The 15,745-nt window shown below is 41.8% G+C and overlaps 1 protein-coding gene across 1 annotated transcript; it reads left to right on the forward strand.

Annotated features, from left to right (window-relative positions):
• Positions 1-3,393: 3,393 nt before the first annotated feature.
• C11H2orf78 (chromosome 11 C2orf78 homolog) lies at positions 3,394-12,121 on the forward strand. The gene is made up of 4 exons (XM_043917201.1): positions 3,394-3,420; positions 4,368-4,455; positions 8,243-8,989; positions 10,209-12,121. Exons 1-4 carry the CDS (start codon positions 3,394-3,396, stop codon positions 12,119-12,121), a joined length of 2,775 nt encoding a protein of 924 aa, XP_043773136.1.
• Positions 12,122-15,745: the final 3,624 nt, after the last annotated feature.

The following is a 15,745-nucleotide window of genomic DNA, read 5'->3' on the forward strand; positions in this document are numbered from 1 at the left end:
TAAAAGCTACAGTCTTCAAGACAGTATGGTAAAAGTGAAAGTGGAGTCACTCAGTCATGTCCGATTCTTTGCGACCCCATGGACTGTAGCCTACCAGACTCCTCCATCCATGCGATTTTCCAGGCAAGAATACTGGAGTGGGTTGCCATTTCCTTCTCCAAGACAGTATGGTACTGGCACAAAAATGGAAATATAGACCAATGGAAAAAGATAGAAAGCCCAGAGGTAAACCCACACACCTATGGGCACCTTATCTTTGACCAAAGAGGCATGAATATACAATGGAAAATAAGATAGTCTCTTCAATAAGTGCTGCTGGGAAAACTGGGCAGCTACATGCAGAAGAGTGAAATTAGAACACTTTCTAACACCATACACAAAGATAAGCTCAAAATGGATTATACACCTACATGTAAGACTAGAAACTATAAAACCTTTAGAGGAAAACATAAGTAGAATACTCTTTGACATAAATCACAGCAAGATACTCTATGACACACCTCCAAGAGTAATGGAAATAAAAACAAAAATAAACAAATGGGACCTAATTAAACTTAAAAGTTTTTGCATAGCAAAGGAAACCATAAGCAAGATTAAAAAACAAACCTCAGAATGGGAGAAAATAATTGCAAATGAAACAGCTGACAAAGGATTAATCTCAAAAATATACAAGCAGTTCAGGCAGCTCAATATCAGGAAAACAAACAGCCCCCCCAAAAATGGGCAGAAGATCTAAACATGCATGTCTCTAAACAGGACATACAGATCGCTAATAAACACATGAAAAATGCTCATCATTGCTCATTACTAGATAAGTGCAAATCAAAACTAAAATTAAGTATCACCTTATTACTGTCAGAATTGACATCACCAAAAAATGTACAAACAATAAATGCTGGAGAGGATGTTGAGAAAAAGGAATGCTCTTGCAACCTTGGTGGGAATGTAAGTTTATACAGCCACTGTGGAGAACAGTAAGGAGATTTCTTTAAAAAAACAGAAATAAAACCATCATATGACCCAGAAATCCCACTACTTGAGCAAACCACAATTCTAAAAGACACATGTACCCCAGCGTTCTTAGCAGTACTATTTACAATAGCCAGGACATGGACGCAACCTAGATGTTCATCAACAGATGAATGGATAAAGAAGTTGAGGTACATCTATACAATGGAACATTACTCAACCATAAAAAAGAATGAATTTGTCAGTTCTCATGAGATGCACGAACCTAGTGCTTATTATACAAGTGAAGTAAGTCAGAAAGAGAAAAACAACTATCATGTATTAACATATACATATGGAATCTAGAAAAATAGTACTGATGAACATATTTGTAGGGCAGTAATACAGGCTCAGACGTAGAGAACAGACTTGTGGACACAGTGAAGGAGAGTGTGGGATGAATTAAGAGCATCGCATTGAAACATGTACATTACCAAAGGTAAAATAGATAGCCAGTGGGATTAGCTGTATGACGCAGGGAGTTTGACCCCATGCTGTGTGACAACTTAGAGGGGTGACATGGGGTGGAAGGTGGGAGGGAGGTTCAAGAGGGAGGGGACATATGTTTAGCTATGGCTGATCCATGTTGATGTATGGCAGAAACCAACACAACATTGTAAAGCAATTATATTCCAATTAAAAATAAATAAATTTAAAAAATAAAAAATAAGACCTAAGGTCAGGGAAGGGTTGATGTTCCAAAGTGTTGAACTCTTTAATTTCTTCTTCCTACATGTAAGATTCACTTAGAGGATAAGATGATGCTGAGATTGCAAGCTAAAGTTAAATGACTGGAACTAGGGAAAACAAATAAGTTACTTAGATTTGGTGGAATCAGGAAAAGCCTAACTCATAGTTTCCCTAAGTAGAATTGAATATTGGAACTGAACATTTTAGTATGTAAACATTTTATTGCTACCAAAATTAGTCTTACTGCATTTCTCTCTATCTTACACCATCCACCCAAACCTGCAGTAGTCATGAGTCCCTTGATATCCATGGGAATATAGAGAAAGAGAGACTTGTTTGGCTTGCAGGTATTTAGTATATATTGTTAGCCTCACATCACATACTAGAATCATGGAAATAGGCCATCTAAAGTATGAAACTTAGGGGAAAAAAACCATGATATACACTTAAAAGCCAAAGCCACATCTGTACACCACAACTTTCACAATTTCTTGTCAGCTAAGTATCATCCCCCATATATTTCATAATAGGGAAAACAAGCGTATAATTTTTTTTTTTTTTTTTTTAGTTCTACCACTTTATTGCTACCAAGCCATTTCCCTCCACCCTGTGCACACATGCTCAGTCATGTAATCCTATGGACTTCAGCCCACCAGGCTCCTCTGTCCATGGACATTTCCAGGCAAGAATACTGGAGTGGGTTGCCATTTCCTTCTCCACGTATAAATTAAATATGTGTCTTCGGAGATCCCATCTATGAGATACCATCTTGGTATTAGCAAAGTCCCCTGATAGATTTCTCTTTGCACCCCTGAAAGCTTACTACCAAGGAAAATAAATAGAACCATAGATTTCCTCCTACAAATCAGCTTACCCCACATCTAAGTCGTTAGGAACTCAGCCATAACTCACATTATCAAAATCACAAGAGTGGTTAGTGAGAAAAGCATTAACCATGGGGGGAAAGCAGAGGCACTCCAGGCCAAGTCGGGCTGACAGCAGATAGCTGCTCCTTCCACTTGGGTGCACAGTGCAATTCAACAAAATGCCTTTTTCACAGACGCTTTTTAAAGTTTTTCCACAAAATCCATCAGGTCAAGTTAGTTCATGATGCTTCAAAATAAATATGCAGTATGCCTTACAACATTGGATTCCTTAAAAATATGACAAAGAAAGAACCATGTAGGCAAAACCAGAGCATTTTAAAAGTCTGTATTCTATAAACACAAATTAATGATATAAATAAGGTAATATGACATAAAGTGAAAAATATATGTAAGATTATTCTTTTTAATGTACAGAATTCATGGCAGTTGCTGCACTGTCTAGCTACATAAATATATCTATATCTAAAATTGTTGGTTCTGTTAATACAAAGTGAGGCCAAAGTGTGTCCACTAAGAAACTGAAAAATCTACATGACTCTCTTTTAACCTGTGCCCTTTCACCTTACCAGCCCCCCCCCCCCCAGTCTATTTTCCACAATTGTCCTCTTCTATATCTAATTCTCCTGTTCATTTTGCCTGGCCTCACACCCAAGCATGCAAGAGAGAATCCCAGAGGTCCAAGATTCTAGAGTGGCTGTTTGCAAGGGGGAGGAGGCTACAGTAACTGCCACCCTGGATATACTTACGTGGGAAGGAAAAGGGACAGTATCCAGAATGCCTCTCATATATAAAAGAGCTGGATGTCAGGATGCCCGTGTGGCCCAAGGAACCAGAGGTAGCAAATTATGGTCAAAAGAATTGCAACCAAAGGCTGCAAGAGAAAAGGTCTGCAACCAGCTGTGTGTCCTAAGCTCTCTGGTATTTGCTCCCATTGGGCAGAGTCAATTTTGTGAAGCATCAAGCACTGAAAAGAAGACTCCTGATGCTGGAAGTTGACAGGAAGTAACAAGCAAGACGGTAAGAATGCAAGATCAAGAGTTGTCCCAGAAACAATGCCTAAAACAGCAACAACAAAAATGGAGGGCAGAAGAGAAATGCAAGTCCAGCCTGGCCCAGCCCAAGAAAAGGAGTCAAGGAGAAGAAACTAAAGAGAAGAAACTTGGACCACATCATTCTCCACAAGGTGCACTCAACCAACTTCGCCCCACTCTTTACCGAAGTTACAAAAAGAGCTTCTTAATCCCTTCCTTTGCTCCTTAAAAGCTACTGCAAGTTCACTAATTAAATAAACTGATAGGATTTCAGAACAATAGTTCAAACTGGATGGCTCTTTCCTTCTTCTCTAAGGTTATTAATTAACCAAGATACATGTAACTGTAAGTGTATAACATAAAGTATAATGCTACGTAGAATATAAGTAGCTATGTTAATTATATTAATAAGCATCTATAAGAAATGTTGCAATGATTTCCTTCATGGAAGAGCCTGAGGGAAGTAAATCTGTCTTGGAAGACTTCACCTCCCCAAAGCTCAAACATTTAGGTGTTTCCTACACCTTTTTTCTCCATCCAATCCTGTCTTCTTATTGGCAATCTGACTTCCCTATTGGCTGTATCGTACCTTTAAACTGCCTGCTTTGTGACATCATTCTCCCACCAAACCTACTACCACCTGGTAGAATCTTGGGGTTTCCATGGAGTTGTCTGTAAATAAATTTGGATCATCGCAAGTGACCAGTTACCAGTGACCAGTGACCTTTGTACTGGACACATGCCACTTTAGCTGCCGTCACTCAAGACATCCTCTAGCATCATCTCCTCCTCCCTTGTATCTGCAGTTAATCTTTCCTCCTCTTCTCTGACCATGTCAGGTATGGAAAGAAACTTTTTAAAGTTTTTCATTAGATTTTTTATCTGCCCATTAACTTAGTAGTAGATTCAAAATGGAATAATGAAGGAAAGTATTGAACTAGAAATCTGGAGACCTAATTTCAGTTTTGACTTGGACATTTACTATCTCTGTGACTTTGGACACTTTGGACAAGTCACTGTCTCACAAGGTCTGTTTTTTCCTCATCTAATGTTACATCCAGTGTTACATTAGGATGCTACATTGGTCTGTCTCTCTGGTCCTTTTCTTTTCAATATTGAATCTCAAAAGGTACCCATGTAGAACATGAAATCAGAGACTTCTGAAGAGTGTTTCAACAGAAACAGAGAAAAGCCAGGTGGTGTAGAAAATTAGCAGTATATCCTGAGATGTTTCACCCGTAATGGTCACCCTCAGTTAATATTTCAGTTTTAGTATTTTAAATTTAGTGCTGCTCAAAAAGTAATATTCACTTATTTTTGGAGTTTCCTACCTAAATAAGTTGAAAAGAGAAAAGGAGAGAAAATGGAGAGCACTGGGCTAATGGGAGGTGTGTAGTCAAACATAAGGAAGTTTAGGACTGGCTTCATCGGCAGAGGCCAATGGGAACCAAGAGTAAGGAGAAAATATAAGAATGAGGAGGGAAAGCAAGGAGGAGTTCTCAAGAAAAAAGTAGTTTGGGATGGAATGTTGACAGGATCCAAAGATTTTAAATTAAAGCAGATAGAGCACAGACAGCAATCTGCTTAGAGCAGGGCAAAATACTGTTGATTTTCGCAAATGCTTCTAGGAAGGAAAGTAAGGCCAGAATAAGGTATCACCAGGAAAAACAGCTTATCAGAAAAGTCATACTCAGTGTTTTTCTTTTATTGCCTCTCTCAACACAGATGACACTTGATAATTTTGAATATAAATATTTTAGAAATATGTTTTAGAAATGATACTTCTTACAAACAAGAAACAAAAGTGATTATCTAGGGGGCTGATTTTCAGTGTTTCATTCATTCTGACTTTGAAACTATTAGACATTTTGCCAATTAAAAATAACATTTTAAAATGATATTTCCTGCCTCGGCGCAGGGACCGGCCGGGACCGGCCAACGGTGGCACCTTGGAGGCGCGGCCACTGGGCTGATGCCACGTGGGCCGCTCGGTTTCGACCACAGTGGGGATGTTTACAGAAATGGTTTTCTTCTATATGTGGACTCTGGGATAACTACAGTGCTTATGTGAAAAACTCATAGAGAAGAAAAATAAGAGACCAAGTGTTTGCAGGGCAACAGAATGAAAGCAGTTTTCTGTCTGCCTCCAAGCAAAGCAGGGTGCTTCCCTGTCCCCCACTGGCCTCTGGGGGTCCTACATGCGAGGAAGAGCGCACTTGCCCTGAGACCCCCGGGAGCAGAGCAGGGCCGGGTCCCAGATCACACCTGCCATGGCCCCGGCCCAGGCCCGCAGGGACCATGGAGAAGGTCCATGGACAGCGTTCCGACGAGGCATGCAAATCCAGTCTGCTGACTCAGGGCTCATTTTAGTCACATCTGAGCCAAGCTGAGCTCAGAAAGACAGGCTCGGAGAGAGAGCCGGGCCTCTTCTGACAGTCTGAGCTTCCAGTGTGCAGACGACAGTGTGTGAAACCTGAGAACGGCGTTAACTGCGGCCTCTCGCTACACCCTGCCCACCAGTGGCCTTGCCCGCTTTTCCCATTAAAGCGTGTCTCAGCCCACCGTATAATCCTGTGCATTCACCTAGAGCACAGAGGTCTCAGGAAATGAAGAAAAAGCAAAATAAAGAAAAGAAAATGCATGCAAAGATCTTTTGAGTAAAAGACTGTTAATAAACATCAATGGTTAACATGTCAAAAAAAAAAAATAAAATAAAATAAAATGATATTTCCTAACTTAAATCAGAAGGACTAATTCTTTTGTGTGTTAGTAGGTTCTAAGTCAAGGTTGCTTTTGATCTTTACAATTATTTCCTTCCTAACACAGAGAGCACATTGACCAACAGCCATCATCCATTTTTAGAGCTTGGCTACCTAAGAAGAAAAAGAAAAAGGCAAACCCTGCATCATTAATTCCACATATAGGGAATTCCCTGATGGTCCAGTGGTTAGGACTCAGCACTTTCACTGCCAGACTGCACAGTGCTGCTAAGGGGAAAAAATCTGCATTTATCTAAAATATTGTTGTGGAGTCCTTTGGATTTTCCCACATTTAAAAATCTTTTTTAAACTGGATTCTAGTGAAGATAGTTCTTTCAGGCTTTGGAATATCATCCTTCTGGATGTTGAAGATGATTGTAATCTAAGTTCTAGGATAAATATGAAAACCGTCTTGATACTTTTTAAGTTTTCCTTTCTGCTTGTGATATAGTTATATTCACTGAAATACATGTTTTTACCAGACTTAGTACCTGTTACTTGCTGCATAAAAACATGAATGAGCCCAATAATGAAATTCTTTTAAACATTATTTTGCTGTCTGCTTTGTACCATTTTTTTTACTGAAATAATTATCTACATATATTGGGCTACCTATACATTCACATTTATTGCATTCTCTAGCTTGCTATACATTTTTTACAGATATATCTTCTCTGTCAGTATGTATTGGCTAGGAATTCATTCAAAGTCACCTATATTCTGTCTTTTCATTAATAGTATTTACCAAGATAAAGTGAGCAATATTCACTCATAATATTGCATATTTGATACAGAACTTCATTTATCATGAAACTTACTATGCTTTAACACTTGCCACATACCGAAGTTTTCATATTTATATTATACACGTATATATACATTGACTAATACATTTTTCATGATTTTTATATGTCTTTCTAGGACTTATTAAATATTCCTCCATACAGATCATGTAATTTATTCATTTATTCATGTATTATTCTTTATTATGTATTGTATTAATTATCCATGTTTACTTATTACTGCTATTATTATTTTTGTTGTTATAACCACTCTATAGATAAGTATTCTGAAACTCAGAGAGTTAAATAACTTTTTTCATTCAAAAGGCATTTCAGAAATTCACTTTCAGATAATCATTTTGAGGTGGGATGAGAAGTCAGGCTTGAAGAGGGTAAAGATGACCCTCTAAATTTATCGCTGGACTCCAGGTAACAGTGAGGGAAATGTGTAAGCAAATTGAGACACTAAGGATTACAATAGTAATAGCTATACTGTTTTCTAATGGACAAAAAAATGCTTACATTATAAGCTGAATTTCTCCTGGTTTCTGGCCACATCATGCTCAGATCGGCATCCTGGCAAGAAAGTCAGGATACTTATGTTCTGAAACCTGGGAATGATACTAACATAGTGAGAGAACTTGAACAAGTCAATCTGAACTATCTTAGCCTCAGTTTCCTTACTCATGAAATGAAACTATGAGAAGAGAAGTTCTCTAAGGACCTCCTAGTTCGAAAATGCTTCAATTTTAGGAAACAGCATGCAAGTCAATACTAGTGCAGGCTTAAGGGAAAGATAGGGCAGGAAGAAGGATATTTCCTGCCTGGAGAACAATGTCTGAACCACACCACTTGGGTCTTCTGCACAATGTATGCCCAAGACGGGAGCACAGGCAGTTAACATAAGGAAGTGTCAAACTGCTCCAACCCTTACGGCCATCATAACTGCCTGATTTTGGGTTTCTCAGAAAGTATTGATATTAGAGGTGTCTGATAGCAAGAACCTTAAGATAATGCTGTTCCTCAAAACACAGTGAGAATTTATCAGGCTCACTCATCTTTTTCTTACCCTCTTGTTCTTACAGAAAATTTCCAAAATCCATCTGTACTTGGAACTCAGAATTCTCTGCAGCTCTCTCTTCCTGTGGTGAGCAACACAGCTTCCCTCACAGGAAGTGTCTGCAACTTCTCCAGGGTCTCTGCTCCAGCCCTCAGTTCAGCATGGCTATTGCCAGCGGGCTCCAGCACCTCTTTCCAGCCACTCATGGGTAGTGCCTACCTTTACCAACATTCCAGCACAACTATGTTATCTGGAGTCGCTGGCCAGAGCCAGCTCTCCACTTCAGCTGCTTCCTATCCAGGTATTTTTGAGTGGGACACTGAGAAGAAGTCTTCTTCACTTGGAGACTTCACTGTGACAGTCATTGACCAAGACACAGCTGTTTCCTCCATGTCTATGCCAGCCCAGTATGACAAAACGTCAGAAGTCACTAGCATGGTCCCTCTGTATCCATCTCTTTCCGCCAACCTTGTTCAGGGAACACCATCTCAGATTCCAAATCAGGGACACAGCCTGTCACTTCCCCCCCAGGAAAGAGGCCAGGTATATTACTGTCACCAAGGCACACTGGGGCCTTTACTATCTGGAGAACTTGGCCCCTGCCTGCAGTCCTATGGCTCTGTGTCACACGCAGGAGGCAGGACCTCTGCCCAACCGGAAATGGTCATGGTACTAAAGGAGATTCAGCCCACAAATATCCTACCACCAGCTTCTACCTCTGGAATCTACTACTCTGTGTCTGCTCAGCCCATCACAGAAACAGGTTTTCAAGGTGAGTACAAACAGCAAGAAAGTAGAATGAGCTCAGCATTCAAAAAATGGGGTCAAATCTACAGCTGGGAAGTGACGTATAGACAGAATTTAGATCCCGGGACTTTAATAACCACGACCTTTGCTCAGTGCTCTGTTTTTAGACTGTATATAAGAACACCTAATGCAGGTGGAAGGTTGCACACTGTAAAGGTCATTTATGCTACATGTAAGAGAACCACAGTTCAGTTCAGTCGTTCAGTTGGGTCCGACTCTTTGCGACCCCATGGACTGCAGCATGCCAGGCCTCCCTGTCCATAACCAGCTCCTGGAATTTACTCAAACTCACGCCCGTTGAGTCGGTGATACCATCCAACCATCTCATCCTCTGTCATCCCCTTCTCCTCCCATCTTCAATCTTTCCCAGCATCAGGGTCTTTTCAAATGAGTCAGCTCTTTGCATCAGGTGGCCAAAGTATTGCAGTTTCAGCTTCAGCATCAGGCCTTTCAGTGAATATTCAGGACTGATTTCCTTTAGGATGGACTGGTTAGATCTCCTTGCAGTCCAAGGGATTCTCAAGAGTCTTCTCCAGCACCACAAGCGTGTACCAATAGGTACCACGTTTTTCAGTGCTCTAGTTGATCAGCCCCCCTGTACTACCACACTGTATCACTCCCTTCCCTGATCTATTGCTATAGTCTTCTTGGGAGGTGTTTCAGAACTCTTATTATGATAGTGCCAGTTTAACTGTGCCTCACTTCCTTACTTTATACCAAGATTTAAGACCTTGTGGTCTGAGATCCTGTCCGGAGCAGGCAGGCTGAAGATTCTTTGTTGATTTATTTTACCAGGAAGAGCTCTACTCCCTCTCCATAGTTCATGGTGTGAAGTGTTTTTAGTCTCTCAGGAAAGTGGGGAGAATTGAAAGGATTCTACATGAGAATGCTAGGCTTTGTAAGACATGTTATATTTTAAAAATAGGACTCATTTTAATTTGGCTTATAGGATCCCTATGGAATACAAAGAAAGCCAAAAACCAGTGACATCAAATGATCACCAGTAAGGATTAGAACAGTCACCTCTTAGCTCCTAGCATAAGACAGTGTCCACCGTCCTTAAGACTAGGTAGTAGAAATGCCTTGCCCGTCATTGAAAGGTACATGATTACTGTGCTGGTGTCTGGGGGTGGAGGGAGCATCTCACTCACCAGGGACTGACTTCTTCCTTGATTCCTTTGTAGTGATGGAGACTTCCCTGGGGATGGAAAATTCCCTGGGATCGCAACCTCCAAGCCAGACATTTTGTCTCTCAGAAACTTCAGAATTCCCTAGGTCCTGCATTAGCAGAAATATCCAGATACTTGAGAGTAATCCACCACTTGAACTTGGGGACATTTCAATGATAACTCCAGTCCAGAGTGCCAGTAATCTCCTGGCACTGCCTCCAGTTCCAAGCCAGGAACAAACAGAGAATAAGAATTTGGATGATATTAAAACTAAGTTTTCAAAGCCTCTGGATGCTTACCAGATTCCAATAGAAAACCAAGATCCTCCGCTAGTGCCTTTAGAAATCTCTGATATTCATGAGCTCCTGGCCAGCATTGATCCCCTCAGCCAAGAGGAGCAACTTGTTTCTGAAAATGAGAATCTGGGAAAGAACAGCCTGAGTTTTGAGGACTTAGGGACACTTGAAAATGGGTTTGACTCTAGCAGTGGCTTTGCAGACATTGCTACACTGGTAGAGGATATTCACCTTCCCCAGTTCTTTCATTCTTTGAAAGACCTTGATCAATCCGAAGCTCCAAAGTTGATCAAAGCCAAAGATACCAGCGCTATTAAGGTAAATCAGGTGCAGGAAAAGCCAAATGTCATAAAGGCGCCCTCTGATCAACCCAAGAAGAACAAACATAAAGTCTCTGAGTCTGTCAGTGATGCTCCCAAGGCCAAAATCCAGCCAAAGAACCCAGAGTGCCTGTTAGGGGAAGAAGTGATTACAGGCAATGCTGCAGTCGGTGACAAGGCTCCTGTGAACACAGTCAAACAGTCGAACAGCAAAGCTCAGAAAGCTGCATCCGGCAGGATCAACAAAGCTAAGAGCCATGGGCAGGAAAAGACCAAGAGAACCAGAGTAAAAAAGAAGGCTGAAGAGAATAAGCCATCAGGGAACAAAGTCAAGGCAGAGGAGAAGCCAAGCATTCCCAAGATGAAGCGGAAGAAAAACCAACCTGACTTTAGCCAAGAGAACTTTAAAAAGCCTCGAAGCTGCCTAGGCATGCACATGCTGGAGTCTGTGCAGGTTTTTCATGCACTGGGGAAGAAGAGTGATAAGAAAACTGGGCTCAATTCCTCTCGGGTCCTGGGAAATTCAAGCAACCCTAAAGACCCCCAGCCATCCCCTGCTATTAAGTCATGGCTCAATACCCCATGTGAGGGTAAAGGTCCTGACAAAACTCAAGTCAAAGCCCAGAAACCAGATGACGGTGCTGAAAAAGAGTGTCTATCTCCAGCGCGGTATGAGCTGCCTCCTCCTGGGAAGGTCAAGTTAGTACCTTTGCCTTTTCCTACCTTGGACAAGCCTCAGGCTCGACCTGTTCCTCGGAGGCCACAGCCTGTGGCCTCACATCGGCCTGCTGTGGCTTGTCCTGCCTGGCCTGGTTCTACTAACTCAGCTCAACCTGCTGCAGTCAATGCATCCCGCCCAGCTCCTGCATCTTTGCCAGGTCCTGCCAAACCAGTTCAGACAACTGTGACCAATCCAACCCGACCGGGTTTGACCAAACCTACCTGGCCTAGTGTCCCTCAGTCTGTTGCTCCTCGGCCTGTACCCTACAAAACTTCATCTTGCACTTCTCTCCAGCGGGAGTCTGTTCCCCCTCCTGTGACCAAGCGCCAGTCCCCACCCAAGCCTCAAACCCAATTTCTACTCCAAGACTTCCGCTTCCAACCAATTCCTTGGAGGAAACCCAATGTGCCTGAGCCAGTAATGTCAAAGCCCATCACAAAAGAGCAGCGGCCAGAGCGGGAGGCCATGAAGAGGCAGGCTCAACTAGAGCGTGAGAATGCTGCTAAATACACCTCTTTGGGGAAAGTGCAATATTTCATTGAGAGGGAAAAAGAGATGGAAATTGCTCGGTACTATGGGTATGCCATGTAAGAGCTGCTAGGATTGTTGGTGCCACCTGGGGTACCAGTTGTTTTTCCATGTATAAATAGATATAAATTTCTCTTTATTCTGATATATTTTAAAACTTAAAACTGAACAAATATAATAGAGTTAATAGACAAATAATAAAGAAGACTTTTGAATTTGAGATGATGTCAACTGTGCCTTTTTTTTTTTTTTTTTGGTTGGGGCAGGAATCAAAGTCTGCCCAAGAAAGGAAGGACTGAATGTTGGATGAGAGAAGAGGGAAAACGTGTAAAACCTGAGGAAAGAGGAAGGAACTTGGGCCAGGGCTAGGAAGGCCAAGAGATTTTACAGATTTATAAAAGGAAGCAGGAGTCGGGGAAATGGTAGAAGTAAAAAGTAGGATCTGAGGTTAGGATTGAAAGAACAAAATTTGAGTCGAGTTGAAGATGACTGAAGATCAGTCTAGTTTGACGAGGAGAAACAGAAAAAGTCTCTCCTTGACATTGGCCTTATGTCTCACCACCACCAGCCAGGTATTTCAAGAGGTTCAGGACACCCCTCTGAAAGGTCTGAGTTACCTAAGTGTGATGACAGAGGGGAATTGGGAAGTCTACCTGATGAGTGGCAAGGGCTCAGCCTTATCTTGGCAGCTGAGGAGAGGGCGAGGGCCAAGTGAACTGCTGCCACAAGAGGCTCAGCAACAGGGCCTGGGATAGAAAGCACCATTGACTCAACTCCTAGGCACCGGGGCGGCAATACGCTGTTGGGTGGACCCTGGCAACCACAGGCAGGGCCAGTATTCCTCTGCCACGGCTTGGTGAGGTTCAGCAGCGGGCTGAGGGCACATCGCATGCGGAGGTACAAGGCCTCAATCTGAGGCCCAAAGGCCCCCCGAAGTCCTCAGTATTTGCAAGTTCCAGTAGGCCGCCAACCTGGCTTTTAGAGCATAGTATCCGGAGGTTTCTGGTGGAAGAGATCAAACTTCTGCAGGGGCCCAAACGTCAACTTGAGGGGCTTCCTCCATTGACCCGTGCGCGTGCCGCCTTCTCTAAATAACGCCATCAAAACATCGCCATCAACTGAAGCGCACGAGAAAAAATCCTCTGGAAGGGTCCATTTTCACGGGCGAGAGCGGTAGGCACATGCGCAGTAGGTTGCTGCTCCGGCAGCCACAGGTTGCGGGTATCCTGCAGTCCAGAGGTTCCTTGAGAGGCAGCTCAAGGGCGTGAAGATGAGGAGCGGGCGTGGGTGGTGGTGGGGTGGGTGGCGGAGCTGGGGACTGGGGTTAATGCGGGCCAGGGGTTGGGGGGAGTGGCAGAGGGTGGGCGTGGAAAGGAGGGAGAGATGGAAACAGCGGATAGTGACTGTAGGAAAATTGGCAGTTTTCATTTGTAAATTACTTTATTGAGATATTCACATATCTTAAAATTCGCCTTTTGAAACTCCAACTTCAGTGCCATTTAGAACATTCACGAGCCTATGCATGCCATCATCACCAGTATCTAAGCCATAGCATTTTCATCACCCCAAAAAGAAACCCCCTTAACCATCAGCAGGCCCTCCTCATCCCCTCCTCCTTTAGCCCCTGCAATCATCAATTTACTTTGTGTTTCTATGGCTTTGCCCTTTTCTGGACACTGCATGTATAGGAAATAGTGTAAATGTGACCAATGTGTCCGGCTTCTCTCAGTGTAATGTTTTCAAGTTCCTCCATGTGGTAGCTGGTGTTGGTGCGTCATCCCTTTTTATGACTGCGTAATCCAGTATAAAAATCCTTTCATCCATTGGTGAACATTTGGGTGGTTTCCACTAATGATTTCCTTTTATCGAGAGTTTATCTTGTGCCAGGCAGCATCAGGCTAAGTTATTGACCCTATTTTACAGATAAAGAGGTCTGGAGAGTGGGAGAATTTGCCCAATATTAAGAGCTAGCAACTGGGGGAGCTGGGGTTAGAACTCAGGCACACTTCACACGACAAAGCGTTAGAAAAGGTATACACAAGCGTATCCAGTGGAAATTCACCCTATTCCCTAAGTTTGCAAGCCACACATTTCCCTCCTCAGAGACATTTGCTTCCAGAGAAATATTTATACCCCAACATGTATATATCACAATTTATTGACTAATCTGTCTCACAGATTTGAGATGTTACCTTTATGGTAAAATAGATTCTTCTACATATTTATATTACTCTTTATAGATTGTCCTCTTTTTTGCCTATCTTTTTTTTATATTTACCATTTCTCTAGAACTCTTTGCATCTTATTTTAAAAAGTTTTCTCCTTTTTCGGGTTTCTTGGTGACTCAGTGGTAAAGAATCTGCCTGCCAGTGCAGGAGACATGGGTTCGATCCCTGGGCCAGGAGGATCCCTCATGCTATGAAGCAGCTAAGCCCATGTGCCATAACTACTGAATCTCTACTCCACAACAAGAGAAGCCACTACAGTGGCTGCACCCTGCACCCTGCAACAAAAGTTAGACCCTGCTTACCCCAACTAAAGAATAGCTCGTGCAGCAACAATAAATAAATAAATTATAATATTTTTCTCCTTTTCTTGTCTCTATTAAGGCATTATATACTCTTGTATTATTTTAAACAGACTTCATTTATGAATTTATTTCTTTTATTTTGAATTCTGTCTTAAGTTCTGTTATCTTACCTAATTCTGATTTGTACTGCTTTTTCATCTTTTCTTATTACAGTAAAACACACATAAAATTGATTATTTCAACCATTTTTAAGTACACAATTCAGTGACATTAAATGCATTCATGATGTTGTGTAATCATCACCACTATCCAAATTCAAAATAATTATATCAAAACATTGAGCAGGACCTCAGAAAGATGGGCCCAGCAGAACAGCTTTTGAATCTCCCCAAACCCTTTCATGGAAATAAATCCACCAAATACCCACAAGTGGCATTTATCAGCATTTACTATTTCTGGAACTTTTTCACCATCCTCAGCAGAAACTCTGTAACCATTAAATAGTAACTTGCCATTCCCTTCACAATCCATGTTCTTTCACTTTTTGCATTGTTTTTCCTACCATCTTTTCACCCACTTTGAAATGATAGGCTACAGTTTTTATCTGTTTTGTGGTCCTGTCTTTTCCAACTTGCTTTTATTGTCTGAAGAGATGCCATTCTGCTCCTTATTCTCTCTCTCCTTACACTGCTTTTGTATGGGATTTAATCCCAATCCTTTTCTGCTATTTGCTTTTAGGTGAAAACAGTTTTAAAACACATTGAAAGGGAGATGTGAGGCCACCTGGAAATAGGTTCTTCATGGCAGTTCCATCAATATTTCACCTATTTTGTTCTGGAATAACAATAACTTTTGCAGGAGGCATAAACCAGTGGGCTTTATCACTAGACACCATTCAGAGAAAGGACCCCATGAAAGCTTAGCAAAAATGGTTTAGTTAAATGATTTTACCCAAGATGATCACACGCCAGCCCCAGGAAACTCAATGAACCAGAGACAAGGTACGATGGCATCCTTCCTTCTCTCTGCCTTAGCTCTCAAGGGTTGGTCACCTACATGTTATTAGCAATTACTATTTGGTTTCTATTCATAACTACTATCAGAAGACATAGTATCTGTGGGACTAATCACACTGCCCTGATACCCACTATTCTTCT

Source organism: Cervus elaphus, chromosome 11, assembly GCF_910594005.1.
Source record: "Cervus elaphus chromosome 11, mCerEla1.1, whole genome shotgun sequence".
Lineage (NCBI taxonomy): Eukaryota > Metazoa > Chordata > Mammalia > Artiodactyla > Cervidae > Cervus > Cervus elaphus.